This window comes from Chlamydotis macqueenii, chromosome 2 (assembly GCF_036417535.1).
Source record: "Chlamydotis macqueenii isolate bChlMac1 chromosome 2, bChlMac1.mat, whole genome shotgun sequence".
In the NCBI taxonomy this organism is placed as follows: Eukaryota; Metazoa; Chordata; class Aves; order Otidiformes; family Otididae; genus Chlamydotis; species Chlamydotis macqueenii.
In genome coordinates this window covers 4,732,352-4,746,439 of record NC_141557.1, presented here as the reverse complement: position 1 = coordinate 4,746,439, position 14,088 = coordinate 4,732,352, and the positions used below count along the sequence as shown (strand labels likewise).

Below are 14,088 nucleotides of genomic sequence, written 5' to 3'. Positions count from 1 at the left end.
TGCTCTCCATTGACTGCTTGTAAATTCGGCAGCCCCCATGCACTGCCAGCAGCCACAGACGTGTCAGTCAAGGTGTTGAGGACACCAGACGAGCAACAACTAAGTTTAGCTTCTCAGCAGGAAGCAACTAGGACACGTTGTACTAACACAGCCTGCAGTTCAATAGCTGGTGTGGCTGGTTGGTCCAAGCTCACGCGTGCACAGCAACTGTATGTTTGCTGCGCACAGCAGGCTGTGTATAAGACACAATGTCCTTTTGGGAAGCAGTATCTATTTTCTTCCATCTGCATCAAAGATTTTTTTTTTTTTTTTGCCCCGTTGCTTTTGCCATACAGCATCCAGGCTGTGTTCCGCCAGACCTGCATTGTGTTGATTGTGTAGCGTGCTTCAGGTTTCCAGCTCTGTGCGCTTTGGATCTGTCTCAGCATCAACGTCCATTTCCTTTTTGCGGCTTTTAATAATTTCCTGTGATGTATTTGCTCATTGTTACGGCTGTGTCGAAGCTGGATTCCTTGGGCTCCCAGTCTCTGTGCCTTAGCTTCACTTTTGCATTGACTTTGCTAGGAAGAGCACAGCCTGGTTCTTTTGAACCGAGAGAAGTGTGTTAGGCAGGTTTGTGAGGGGGTAGCATGGCTGGATTTCACATGCAAAGAAGCAGGCAGCTGTCTTCTAGGAGCTGGAAAAGGCAGCAGGAAGGCTATGTTCTTCAAAGGCAGAAAGAGGAGTAAAAGTATGATCGTTCCTGGTAGCTGAGCCCTTGCAGCCGATTGCTTGAGGTGGCATTAGCCTCAAGAGGGCAGAGCTAGCCACCAGGCACGGTGGCCAGTCGGACACCGAGAAGTAACACGACAAATTTCTCTTCACCATAGCAAACTCGTCGTGATCAGCTTTGACCTGACTAGATTTCAGAGCACTTTACAAAGCAGATTTCTACTACTGTGTCCAAAAGAGAGAGTGGAAAAGCAACCAGCTCAGATCGCCTGTTGGCCCTTACAGAGACAGGCGTGAAATCAGGATCACTGAGATCCCCTGCAGTGCTTTATCATCCTCTCGATGTAATTTAAAGACCTTTGAGCCTTGAAAGCACCAAGCTCATTCTCTCCCTCCTGGTCTCCTGTAAGGGTGTGCGTACCCAGTGGTGGTACGGACCCTCCTGTGTTGGGGAGGTGGGGGATGATGTTGCATAGAAAGGGAGACCCACGTGAATCAAGGGCTTCAGTGTGTACATCCACAGCAACTAAGCGATGTTCACTGAAAGAAGAGCTGCAGGATTGAACACTGGATGTTGAGGACAGAGAAGTCTGCAGCCTTCTTTCTGGGTCATCTTGTCCGCAGGTGTTACGGTACGGTCTTCAGCTACTTCATTTCAGCCTGGTGACTACATTTTCTGCAGCATCCCTTTCGTTTGTCACAAGAATAAGCAAAAAAATAGTCTTCAGTCTTGTGCAGGCTGAGGATGGGAGCTCAGCTGGGTAGACTGGGATGATTGGTGATCAGTGTGTCTCACTGTGTAGCCTGTGCTTTCTGCGTGTGATCACTTCCTAACTCATTCCAGCCTTTCTGATATAATAAAAATGTTTCTCTTTTCTTTTTGTCCCTTTGCAGCCCTCCCTTTACCCAAACCCCTGTTCCTGGAAGGAAGAGCCATCCCAAAGACAGTCTTGATTGCATGGGTAAGCACTCTTGAAAGTTTGCATTTGCTTAAAAGTATAAAAAGCGTGTGGTAAAGAAACTGGATAAAGGCTATTAGAGGGGTGGCACTGCATGAAAAGTAGTTAAAAACCATCAAGGAAAACAGCTCCATTGCTTAGGTTACACTTCAAAAATGACCCTGCAGTGATCAAACATTCATGTTCTCTAAAATCAAAAGACCCAGAGTATCAAACACACACAGGGCTGCTCCTGTCATCGTTAGCTCTTCTTTGCTCTGCAGCAGTAGTGGTAGCACTGAGGAACCTTTGGGCCTGGCTTGGGAATCAGTTTACAGCAACAACGGTCCAAACTGGGTAGCAAGGGCCCTGAAGTAAGTGGATGAAAGCAAATAAAGCTGTGGAAGGATCAGAGATGAGCGCTGTGTTGGAAGAAGGTGCTGAGAGGGCGTTGCTCTTGTATTTGGAGACAACTGTGAGGTGCTGAGAAGATGGAAACAGCCTTGTGGCATCACATTTTGTTTCTGTTTGTAACCCTGAGTTGCACTTTCAGGATGCTGAGCTCGTACATAGCAAAACCCAAGTCCTCTCTAGGGAATTACACCTTTTCCACTTGCATTAATAATAATCTGTAATACTGCAAATGCTGTTGGAGAAAGTGTATTGGTAACTTGCAAGGATCATAGGTTACTGCTTAATCACTCATAAACATCCAGCTGGTTAAGTCATGGAAACTCTGTAATATTGTAATGACTTTCACTATTAAAAATGAGCAAATGGCAGTCAGCCTGTAGGATGATAACTCATTTTTGGCCTGAGGCAGGATTTCTAGATTGAACTGTGGAGATGAAGCTGCAGTCGGTCCACGTCGCCGAAGGTTTTAATACATCCCTCGTGGCAGGGGAGGCATTTTGCTTCGAGACGTCGCTCAGCATCGCCGCTCACACGTGGCTTGCCGAGAACCTCTTGACCTGTCCCTGTTGCTTTTCTTGCTGACCATATTTCAGCTGTTATGTGCTCCTCTTGCGCGCTGCTGTAATGGGGAAATCATGCTGCAGTGCAGCGGAGGCCAGGAGCGGTCTCCAAGGAGCGGCTGCTGGCCCCAGGCTAACACAAACAAACAATCAGAACGGACTGCGTCGTCGTTAGAGTTGGATGGAGGAAAAACAGGAGGTGAAGGATGGGGGGGAAATGACAGATATTTTAATCTCAAGTTATTCAGTGCTACCAGCAATGGCTTCCTGTGCTGAGTTTTTTTATTAAAAAAATATGTCCTTATCTCCCGTGTCCATCCATCTCTCTCATAATCTCGTGTCTAATCTAAATTCTAATGGTCCTGAGTCCCTTCTGTATATTCTAAATCTATCTTTCTAGCATTTAATCAAAATAGTTATAAAAAATTGAAGCTCTGAGGGTGTAAATTGCTCTCTGGCTTTCAGAGGTCAGGAGTCACATCTGAGAAGGAAGAGGGGAGGGGTTGTCTGGTGATAGCCAAGTGCTGGATTCTTGCATTTCCCTGGAAATAGCCAATATCAGAGCAAAGGTTTTGGAGTAGATGGATCTGGGGAGCCTTGGGGAATGTCTGGTGGTCTAAATGAACAGCTTGTTACCTCGTTCTTGCCTATAATTCAGCGTGAAGCCCAGAGCACTTTCCCATGAGAAGCGGTCTGGGCGTTTGGTACTGAGCTAATCTCAGAAACTCATCTCTTCTTTCCTCCTTTCAGATTTTGACATACCGTTCTGCGAGAGGTTTGGGAAAGGCGGGACCTTCCCGAGGCAGTACCACCTCTCCCAGAGTCGCAAGGACTACAGTGACGGTAAGAAAATGATGGAGGGTCGGGGAGGGAGGTGCTTGGTCCAGGATTTTGGTAGGGATGGGAAGTGCAGCCTTCCTACACAAGGTTTGTGATAGTGCCCAGGGTTGGAGAGACTTGGGAAGGAGAGGTTTCTAATAAAAGGAGAAGAATCAAATGATTTGGGTTTCACTTGCTTATTCTGAAGAGCATCCTCTGTGAGACGTTGCGGGTCTGCTCTCGGGAATTGCTGAGCATCTACAGCATGTGTGAAAGTCAGCGCTCAGCTCCTCCTCTGCATCTGTTGGTTTAACGTAGCCACACGGATGGATGGCATTTCTCATCCCTGGTAATATCAACCTTTCTGTTCCAGTAAATGGCTTGCTTTTGAGGATGCTGTTTTGTGACCTTTACAGCAGATTTCACACAGAGCTGTATGAAATCCCCTAGCAATTTCAGGATAGCAATATCTGTTCACATCTCTGTGTTCAGCTGGTGAGCTCTGAGCTTTGGGGACCACTCCATCACCTCGTTGCTGCTCCTTCTTTCGCTGTGTGAGACTGCAAGTGGTGAGAGGGAGGCAAAACTTAATAAGGATCAAATTCCCTTGGAAAGAAAAAATACTGAGGACGTGCAGACAGGATATTGAGCCTTCCAGAAGGAACTTCATCTCTCCCTGACACCACCTTTGCGCAAGCAGTCATCACAAGATCTGGCATTGCTTGTGTGCTGATTTCTATTGTGATCTTGGGGAATGGCAGGAATAATTTGCAGTGTAAATCCCGGCCTGTTCAGGGTTTAATTGTGACTAACAACCAACAGAAACCTTAATGTAATTAAACTGTTGCAAACCCCTCTGGAAACATCTGCATTAGACGTAATGCTTGCTGTTAACAACTCTTAAATTGAATTAAAATGTTCCCAGGGCTTTGCTTCAGTTTCATTAAACTTGTTTTGTTTAATTTGAAGAGGTGCATCACTGGATCTGGGCAACGACATGAGAAGGTGGTGATAGGTAGATCCAAGCTGGTGTGTGCGTTCTTGCCATAACTCCCCCCTTTTTCTCCTGCAGGCCGGAGAACTTTCCCCAGGAGTTACTTCCCACAGGAGAACCTGTTTCAGCTTGTCCCTTCTAGCCGAACTAAGAGTTTTAATGGAGACAGCAAGCTCAGCACCTTGCAGTACGACGAGTACAGGCCCAAATGGTGGAGCAATTGTGAAAAAGGTCTGCAGGTCTTCAGCACCTCCCCTACGAAAGCTAGGAACTGTAAGTGAATCAAAGGCCCCGGTCTCTGGGGTCTCAGTACATCTGGGTCTCGACACAAAATTGAGTTACCGTCACCTGCTGAGTTACTGGGCATCGGCTAAGCCAACCATCTGTGAATGGTTATGTGAATCTATGAATTCCATCCGCAGCACGAGGCACACTGCGCTAGCTTACATCTCAGTGAGGAAGATCTAACACAACACACTGTATCTTACCTTGGCCTTGACTTGAGGACACTTACAGGATCAGCTGGTTTTTGTCACTTGCTGAGTTGCAGAAAATTAGCTTGTGTGTTGGACTGTCAATGTGCTCGCACAGCAGAAGGTTCCAGGAGACTTGGGATGCAGGAGCAAATGGGTCCAGGGGTTTTGCAGGCTGCTCTGGTATTGCAAGACTGCCTATACTGTAGAAATTGGTGCGTTCTGGGCTTGTTCAGTGATGGATAACAACCTAGTGAGATAAAACTCTTTACTGGTCCCTGCCCGGTTTGCTGCTCTGCCATTCTTTATCTTGCAGACCACTCCTGTAGCAGAAGGAAGTTCAATGTTAGCTAAGAAAGCAGTTTCTAGAGGAAGGACTCTAAAGAAATGTGACTTTTTGGGGACTTGTTTCTGCTTTATACTAATGCAGGCTGGGAGACATCCGCCCCACACACACACCAGTACCACTCGTGCAATTAAAACTGGTTTGTCGTGGTGCCCCTGGGAGAGGGTGGCTCACTGCCAACCCTGCTGAGCTTACTGTGAGCCTGATCTGCACTCTGAAGGGTCAGATGGACATGGTGCTGAAGTCTCCTTGCTGTGCTCTTCTCCCAACCCTCTCCTCTCTCCTGTAGCCCTGCAGGCACCTGTGAACTGGAGGCTAGGGAAGTTGCTCGGAAGAGGAGCTTTTGGGGAAGTTTATCTCTGCTACGATGCTGACACTGGCCGGGAGCTCTCGGTGAAGCAGGTGCCTTTCGACCCTGACAGTCAAGAAACGAGTAAAGTGAGTATGAGGGCAGGACAACGTTCTGCAGTGCGTTGGGTGATTGTGGGCTGGAGGCTGAGGTAGAGGTGGCAGAGGAATCCGTGTCCCTGATGGAAGGTGGTATGTGGAGACAGTATGTGTTGTTTCCCTCTTCAGAGTGATCCCCAATGGCTCATGGCACCAGTCAGCGTGCTCTGGTGACCTCTCTGCCTCCCAGTTCCTTGGTCATGTTGGGCCACTATCTTGGGTATCATCTCTTACAGGTCTGTCTGTTCTTCCTTAGTTTCAGCCTTCTTGCTCCCTTCACCTTCTTCCTACTCTGGGCTCCACGTTAGCTTTGCTGCTGTCTTCATTCACACATTTCCAGGAAAACTCCTTGAGACAAGTAAATAAATAAACCTGTCTGAAGGCCAAGCCCTTTTGTATCTCCTCTGTCTTTCTCCTTACCTTTTTCTTAGGGCAGCACTCCTCATCTCTGAGCCTTATGTGGCTGACGTCCTCGTGGGCAGCTTCACAGATGCTATGAAAAGAGTGCTCAGCATGGAGCAATATTTGGATAATATTCCCAAAGTAATCATTCCCTTTTGTCACAAAGCATGTCTGTTTTGTTGCAGGAGGTGAATGCCTTAGAATGTGAGATTCAGCTGTTGAAGACTCTCCGTCACGACAGGATAGTGCAGTACTACGGGTGCTTGCGGGATCCTGAGGAGAAGAAACTGTCTATCTTTGTGGAATATATGCCAGGGGTAAGCGTGGTTCCTGCTAAAGATTGTCCTGAGAGGCAGAGAACAGATTTAGACTGCCCTGGAGTTCAGTGAAATGTAGATGTAGCGTTAAACTCTACAGCTGAGCTGCTCTGTATCTGATGAGCCAAACCAAAACGGTGGATCTCAGCATCTGTATGTTTTGGGAAAGCTCAGGTTGTCATGGTGAAGCTCCTCAACGTGCAGTGGGTGAAATCAAGAGTCTTGAAGGCAGGTTTTAGGTTTGAATCCTGGAGCAGGGTGTGTTCACAGTCTGGAATATGAACTTGGTGAATGTGGGACATGATCCAGATCTGGTTCCAAACACTGTGGCCTGAGCCCATCCTTAAGTATTTATTGCAAATCCCTGCAGGAAAAGCTAATACTACAGCTGTCCACCCACAGCTGTCACCAATTATTTATGGCTTTCAGCACGTGTGTATTAAAACCAGTGTTACTCACTTGTAAGTCTTCTCTTCAGGACAGAGCTTCTCGTTGGTAGCATTATCCTCTTGTGCAGGAGTGGCTTCAATTTGTGTAGGATAAAATAGCCCTAGGCAAAAACAAGATCAGGAAGCTTTGAGAGAGTCTAAGCAGGGGCTGGAGAATGTACACAAATTAGTTGAACATCTTTCTTTTTGAGCATGTGAATTACCTCAGCCATCCAGACAAAGTCATTGGTTGGTATAAACCAGCACAAGGCTGTTTACATTGATGGAGGATCTGGTCTCCTATGTCCTGCTTGTCCAGCTGGATTCAGTCCCCAGAGTGTGGGAGAATAAACCCTTGTTTATAGAGAGATTTATAAGGTCAGAAGGGACTATTAAGTCATCTGGTCTCAAATAATCTTGGTCTTTAGTAAACTCCTAGAAGCTCTCTTAATGCATCTTGCACGTGAGTGATCAGGTGGACTTCCATGCATCTGAGAACCTTCCAAGCCCTGTCCTCCCTCTCCCTGCGGGCAGGCGTCTCGCTTTACCCTGAGACATGGACCCAGACAAGCAAACCCCAGGAGTTCCAGCAGTCCCCTCAATGCTTATTCTGCAGCGTGCCGATGTTTGCTAGCAGCCAGGAAACCAGCATTTGATGCTGGGGCAGTGTCCAGCAGGGCTGGAAGTTGAATGTTTGTTTTTTTAATGATAAACCAGAGCTCTGACCAAATACAGATTGACTTTTGTGCTGGAATGACGGCTTATTTCACAAAAGCAGCTCAGGGCTTTTGTTTCCAATGGCAGTGGAAGTGAATGAGTTTCTGAATCTTGCAGGACTGCAGCTCCGCACTGCTGGGTCTGGCCAAGCTCCTGATTTAACACAGCCAGCTTGCAGAATCTTCACGAGGCCAAGCTTGGGTGCACCATTAGCCCAGCATTCTTATGACTGCCTCCATTAAATAACTGACTGTATTTCTTTTGTCCTGCCCTGCCCATTCAACTATTTTTTTTTTTATTTATGCTTGGAAAACAGAATGATCTATCTGACCAAAGGCCTTGAAGACCGTATTTCCCATTCTTCTTTATAATGTTTGATGTCCCTCTGCGATGGGGTGAAGTAGGCCAGGATAAGAAAGCTCGTTTGGGTTGTGGGTGAGGGAACATACCCTGTGTACAAGTTGTACGAGAGGGTAATTTCAGAGCTTCTCAGGTTACTTCAGCAGCTCTGTGAAAGGGAAAGGAGAGACCCATCCACAGGATCACCACCAGCCTCAAAAGAAGGCCAATACAGTAGCTGGGCAGAGCAACAGCAGAGGTGGGTGGATGTGGAAAAGTGTCTGACTTGGACCGGAGCATCTCACTGTTGCCAGAACGGAAGGACTATGGCAGTCTTGGATCAAGCCCAGTGCCGCAGGACACGCAGAAAGAGAATGAGTTTCCCCTCCTGCTTTCCAGCTAACCTGAATGCTGGAGGTGGAGCTGGCTGTGACCTCTCTGGTCGAATCCCAAATCATCTCTTCTAAAACCCAGCTCTGGCACAGTAGGGGACATCCATTTCCAAGTGGACAGAAAATACGGCTACAATCAAGGAGGTCAGCCTCTTGTAGGTGATAGATGTCTGCACCCCTGCTTCCTTCCCTGGGTGTTCAATAAAATCAAACCAGTATGCATGCCTGCGTCAGAAATTCAAGGTTGGGTACTCGCAAATTGTCTACCCCATGGGTCTTCTTGTTGAAATAGTCCCATGGGGGCTGATCATGTCCCTCATGAGTCTGTCTGCCTCATGGCAGTGGGTAGTCCTTGCTGTGAGAAGTTGTGGGGGCAGGCTTCATAAAAGACCAAGTCATCAGCTTGGCCCTGAAGAACTCATCGAATTGATCCTCTCACTTGAGTTGTAACTCCGCATCAGTTTGGTCCTTCTCCCTGTGCTATTGGTGATGTCCAGCCACTAGAGGGGGAAAAAGATCTGCGGTGGTGGCAGAAGGGAGCACTGATAACCCATCAGAGACCATACCTCTTTCTCCACTGGGATCTGGGACACTCGGGACAAGTCCTTGCTCCATTCAGCACTTAGTGTCTTTTTATCTTGCTGTTTCTACAGCAAATGTTTGGTTTTTTTTTTTTCGAGCTGGAAGGTAGAGCAGTCAGGAAAGCTTAAAAAGTGACTGCCACGTGATGCACCTGGTTCTGCTGGTCCTTAGAGTTGATGTATGTTGTTTCTTTGCAACAGGGCTCCATAAAGGACCAGCTAAAAGCTTACGGTGCTCTGACCGAGAACGTCACACGGAAGTACACCAGGCAGATCCTGCAGGGAGTTTTCTACTTACACAGCAATATGATTGTCCACAGGGACATTAAAGGTGAGTAGATAATACCCACATAAGAGAGGCACGTTGCTTGCTTGGATTTGTTCAGCCCAGCCTCCTCCCACCCCAGTACAAACTCTTGTGTGAAAGATAGTGCTGGGATCTGGTATTTAAAGAATTTTTGCCCCTGGCCTTCACCAACTTGAATCATGAGGATCTTGAACAAGCAGCTGAAACCAAAGTCTTGTGCTGTCTTCCTCCTTGGGAAGCCTGGGTTAAGTACTCTTGAGAGGGATTATCGTTAGCTGCCCTTACACATCTACAGACCTGGTGTAACTTACCCAAGAATTTAGAGGCCCTGGCCATCAGAGGGATCTGAGGGGAGGATGATCTGTCATCTCCCGTTCACTGCTGACTTTGGGGGAATCTGCTACATGAGACTGTCCAGGAGAGCCAGTGGGAGTCAGCGCTCTTAGAGAGCAGCTGCCTGAGGAGAGGGGGGGGTTTGCGTAGTGCTGAGTCCGGCCCCACCAAGGCTCCCCCTTGTCCAGCTCTTTGCCTTTGCCCTTCCTGCTCTCGTCGCTGTAGCCGCTTCAGCTTAGGTTGCTGCTTCATCTCTTGGGATTTTTGGTTTTGCTTTTCACCCCTAGGTGCCAATATTTTGAGAGATTCTGCTGGAAATGTGAAACTTGGAGATTTTGGGGCCAGCAAACGCATCCAGACCATCTGCATGTCTGGGACTGGGATTAAATCTGTCACGGGAACACCATACTGGATGAGCCCAGAGGTTATCAGTGGAGAAGGCTACGGAAGGAAAGCTGATGTGTGGTAAGGAACACGGTAGAAACTCCACTGGTGCTTAAGCAAATGATCCCTTTGGGAAGCTGGAATGGGAGCAACAGGTGCAGCTAGTAGTTGGAAGATGGAGCGGTGCAAAGGATGGAAATGGGAGCCAAATGTTAGGATCAATTGTGCAGATATCCAGAGGGAGCACAGTGTAGCTGAAAGTCCCAAAACAGGAGCACCCAAAATCACAACTTGCTTTTGGAAGTCTGAGGACCATGCACAGCTCGACTCCGTAGTTGCTGTTTAATTCTGGAAAGCAGGTTGATAACAAAGTTTGCTAAAAGAGTTGAGTTTTGGTGGCCCTGATTTTAGGTCAGCTAAACCCAGCTCGGAGGCTCAGGGGAATCTTGTGCAGCCTCAAAAACTGCTGCTGGGTGTTTGCATGTGGGTCAGGCATGAAGACAACGAGAATCATTGGCTGCTTGTGAATGTTTTGTTCTGTGGAGGATGTCAGGTGGAGCCTGAAGGGGAGGGAAACCTAGGCAGTCCTTGGCAAGCAGTCATGCACCCTGCACCGCCTGTTCTGATGGGAGGGAATTGTGGTTCAGTTCTTTAGGAGCAGCCATGAATGGAGGTGGCAGAGAGGGTCCCTGCTGAGGCGAAGGCTCCTCAGCAAGCACAGGGAAACCTCTCAGACTCATTGCTGCTCATCTGACATGCTCCTTCTCAGATGCACGTTGGAGATGAAGTCGGATGTAGGTCAACACGTTTCATTCTGGCTCAGCTTCCTGGGGAAGCAGTGAGCTTCAGGGGGGCCGTGCGCGCTGGAGACGCGCGCCCATCTCTGACGCGGGTTTGCTCTTCGCACGGGCCCCTCTGGGCAGGCGCGATCCTAGAGCCAATTAGACTTCAAACGCACAGCCACCCCAGTCCCTTACCCGCTGTCTCACCCCTGCGTGCTTGGCGTTGTTGCAGGAGCGTGGCCTGCACCGTGGTGGAGATGTTAACGGAGAAGCCGCCGTGGGCAGAGTTCGAAGCCATGGCGGCTATTTTTAAAATCGCCACCCAGCCGACCAACCCCCAGCTCCCCGACGGCGTCTCGAACTCCTGCCGCAACTTCCTCAAGCAGATCTTCGTGGAGGAGAAGCGCAGGCCGACGGCCGAGGACCTGCTGAGACACCCCTTCGTCAACTGCGGGCTCTGAGCCCCTGGCAGCGGGGATGGGGAAACGCCGGCGGGAGGGGGGGCGGCCGCCAGACCCGCGGCCTTTTGCGCTCTGCGGTTCAGACCTCCTCCCTGGGCTGTCCTGACGGTGGCCCCCGCAGGTCCCTTCTTGCTCGTCACCGGCTCGGCACCCGCCGCGTTGTTGGATTTCCAAGCCAGGAATTCAGAGCGAGGGATTTCGGGTGCGGCCTCGGACCAAGTAACCTTCTTGACGCCGGCGATGTCGGGGCCGTCCCCCCTCGCCCCCACTTATCTCTTGGGGAAAGTGCAGCAAATGGAATTTGTCACCCCCCAAGCACAACAGCGACGCTGGCAGCATCCCTGGGAGCAGCGGAGGAGTAAAGTGCCGTCACCACCTTTCGTAGGGGAACAGATACGGGCTTCAGCCAAGCCGGAGGAGATGATCCTCAGACCGCAGGGTCGGGGGGGACCCGGGTGTCCCCGTTCACAAGGGGACCGAACCCTCCTGGAGATCGCGGGACCAGCCGGCGTCTCCAGCGAGGCGGCGTTGAATACTGTTCTGTGCCTTAAGCGGTTACAATCAAGGAGTGACTCTCGACTCGGCACGAAGCACGGAGTCGGGCTCAACGATGCAGCAGCCGTGTTGACTTTGCCTTTGTGTGTGCGTGTGTGTGCACGCGTGTGTGTGTGTGTGTGTGTGTGAGTCTTGGAAAAGGGGTCTTCTCGGGGCGCAGGAGGTCTCTGCGGGGTACACGCACGGACGGATGCCTGGGACCTCTGCCACGGTGCAGATCTGGCCTGCTGAGGGCTGGCTGCCTTCCCCTCTGTCTGATGGGAGCCACCTCGGGTGCAGGGAAGGAGGACGTCACCTCCGCGGTGGTGCCCGAGGGAGCAGCTGCAGGACCATGGTGGAGCCTCAGACCAGGAGAGCGGAGCTGCGTCGGTCGAGGGCGGCTGGAAGCAGATTTCTTCCTGCGGTGCATTTGGAGTCGTAGGAGAAATAGGGCCGCTTTAAAATGTGGTTGTGCAACAGCCTCTGACCAGCACTGCCAAGCAGGAAACCTGGGCAGGGGGCAAGCTCAGAGTCCCTGGAAGCTAATTAATTAACCAGACCTTGGTTATTTTGGACAAATTAATTGCACCATTCCACCTCCCCCTTCCCTGCTGCATTAGCTATTTCCACCTCTCTCAGAAAATGGGGGTCAGCAGTAACCAGGGGTGTTGCAAGCTTCAGACCAGTGTGTCAAACACAGCTTTATTTTTTTTTTTTTTTTAAATTGGAAATTAAAAGCGTTGCTTGGCGTGAAGGGGGAAGTTGAGCACGTTGTTGTTGCTGTGACTTCGCGCATCCTTGAATTCTCCCGCGTGGAAGAGATGGAGTGGGAGCATTTCCTTGTCCACAGCTCCAGAAAGAGAAGCAAAAATCAGAGTTATTTCAGTTTTAAAAAAATAAAACACTGGTAGTGTTAGGGCAAGTTAAAAGAAATAGCTAAAAATTTCCCTATACATTTGCCTGCAAAGCTGTGGAGGCCGGTTATTACCCAGGCTGGGCTCTGGTGAAGCCGGGGGGCTGCGGGGGTCTCGTGCCAGCCGACCGCGGCGGCGCTGGGCAGCTCTGCCCGGGGAGGGGGATAAAGTCATCCCCTTCCTCCCAGGGGGAATGAAGAGATTTATTCTATGAATAGGACCAAATCCATCAGTCTATTCAGTAATAGGGGATGGATGGAAAAAAATACAAGAAAAAAAAAAAATCAGTGTTGGCTGGGAAGGGTTTTGTCAGAAGAGGGTGACAAAGTGTGTTTGCACCAAAGCTAAAAAAAAAACCCAAACCATTTCTAAGCTGTTCTCCTCTCTTTCACTGAATGTGTTCGGGTTTGATTTTCGCTGCCTGTCCCTGGTGGGTGTTTTCCTTCTTTCCAAAGCCTTGAGAGCAAACAAGGGTTCCCAGCTGCCGGGGCCCCCAAACCACCCAAATCCTCCCGTGGATGGATGTGGCTCGTGTGTGCGTGCATGTGTGTGTGTGTGTGCACGCGTGTGCATGTGTGTGTGCACGCGTGTGTGACTCGCTCCTCAGGTGCCTTTGCCTTTTTGTTTTTTAAAACCCTCGCAGTGTTCGGATGTACAGAGTGAAACTAGGAAAAGAGAATGTAATATTATGCCATGTAAAGTTGGTTTTTGATTTTTTTTTGGGTTTTTTTTGTTTTTTTTTTTTTTTTAAATTCTGGTTTATTTCGCCTGTAGCGAAACCTGTATCTGTCTAGAAATTATTCTGGAGGGGAGGCTGGAGCGGGACGTCGCCTGTGCCCTGCACACCAGTATGGTCCCGTCCCAGTAGGAGGGTTCCCCGCAGGCAGCGGCTGTGCACGGGCGGTGGGTGTGGGGGGCCTGGCGTGACCAGCCCGGGCGGCAGCGGGGCTGGGGGGTGACGGGGCAGAGGTGGAGCTGGGGGTTTCTGGGTTTTACTGGAAATAATGAATATCTGCGCTTCACAGACCCCGCAGCTCCGCGTGTCCCTTTGTCCTGGCATCCCGCTCCAAATGCACTGGGTTTATATTTTAAAAATTTACTTAATTTTAATTTCTCTTTGTTTATTTCTTTATTTTTATGTTAAAATCCCTTAAAGGAAAATTTTTCTTCTTTACTTTGTTTCTTTTTCCTCTTCTTTTTCCTCTTCTTTTTCCTCTTCTTTTTCCTCTTCTTTTTCTTCTTCCTTTTCTCTTTTCCCCCCTATTTCTTCATTTTTTCCTCTTCCCCTCTTTTTCCCCTCTTTTTCCCCTCTTTTTCCCCTCTTTTTCCCCTCTTTTTCCCCTCTTTTTCCCCTCTTTTTCCCCTCTTTTTCCCCTTTTTCCCCTCTTTTTCCCCTCCTTCCCCTCTTTTTCCCCTCCTTCCCCTCTTTTCCCCCTCTTTTTCCCCTTTTTCCCCTCTTTTTCCCCTCCTTCCCCTCTTTTTCCCCTCCTTCCCC

General features: G+C 49.3%; 1 protein-coding gene across 2 annotated transcripts in view; it reads left to right on the top strand.

The window, feature by feature from the left end:
- The window catches only part of LOC104487253 (mitogen-activated protein kinase kinase kinase 3-like), an 81,312-nt gene extending 68,015 nt beyond the window's left edge, over positions 1–13,297 (top strand). For both annotated transcript variants that reach the window (XM_086742220.1, XM_086742221.1), the window contains 8 exons: positions 1,606–1,673; positions 3,374–3,466; positions 4,515–4,709; positions 5,545–5,693; positions 6,290–6,421; positions 9,080–9,209; positions 9,806–9,983; positions 10,917–13,297. In XM_086742220.1, the coding sequence (XP_086598346.1) occupies positions 1,606–1,673; positions 3,374–3,466; positions 4,515–4,709; positions 5,545–5,693; positions 6,290–6,421; positions 9,080–9,209; positions 9,806–9,983; positions 10,917–11,145 (1,174 nt within the window). In that variant the 3' untranslated portion in view covers positions 11,146–13,297. The remainder of the gene's footprint in view (positions 1–1,605; positions 1,674–3,373; positions 3,467–4,514; positions 4,710–5,544; positions 5,694–6,289; positions 6,422–9,079; positions 9,210–9,805; positions 9,984–10,916) is intronic.
- Positions 13,298–14,088: the final 791 nt, after the last annotated feature.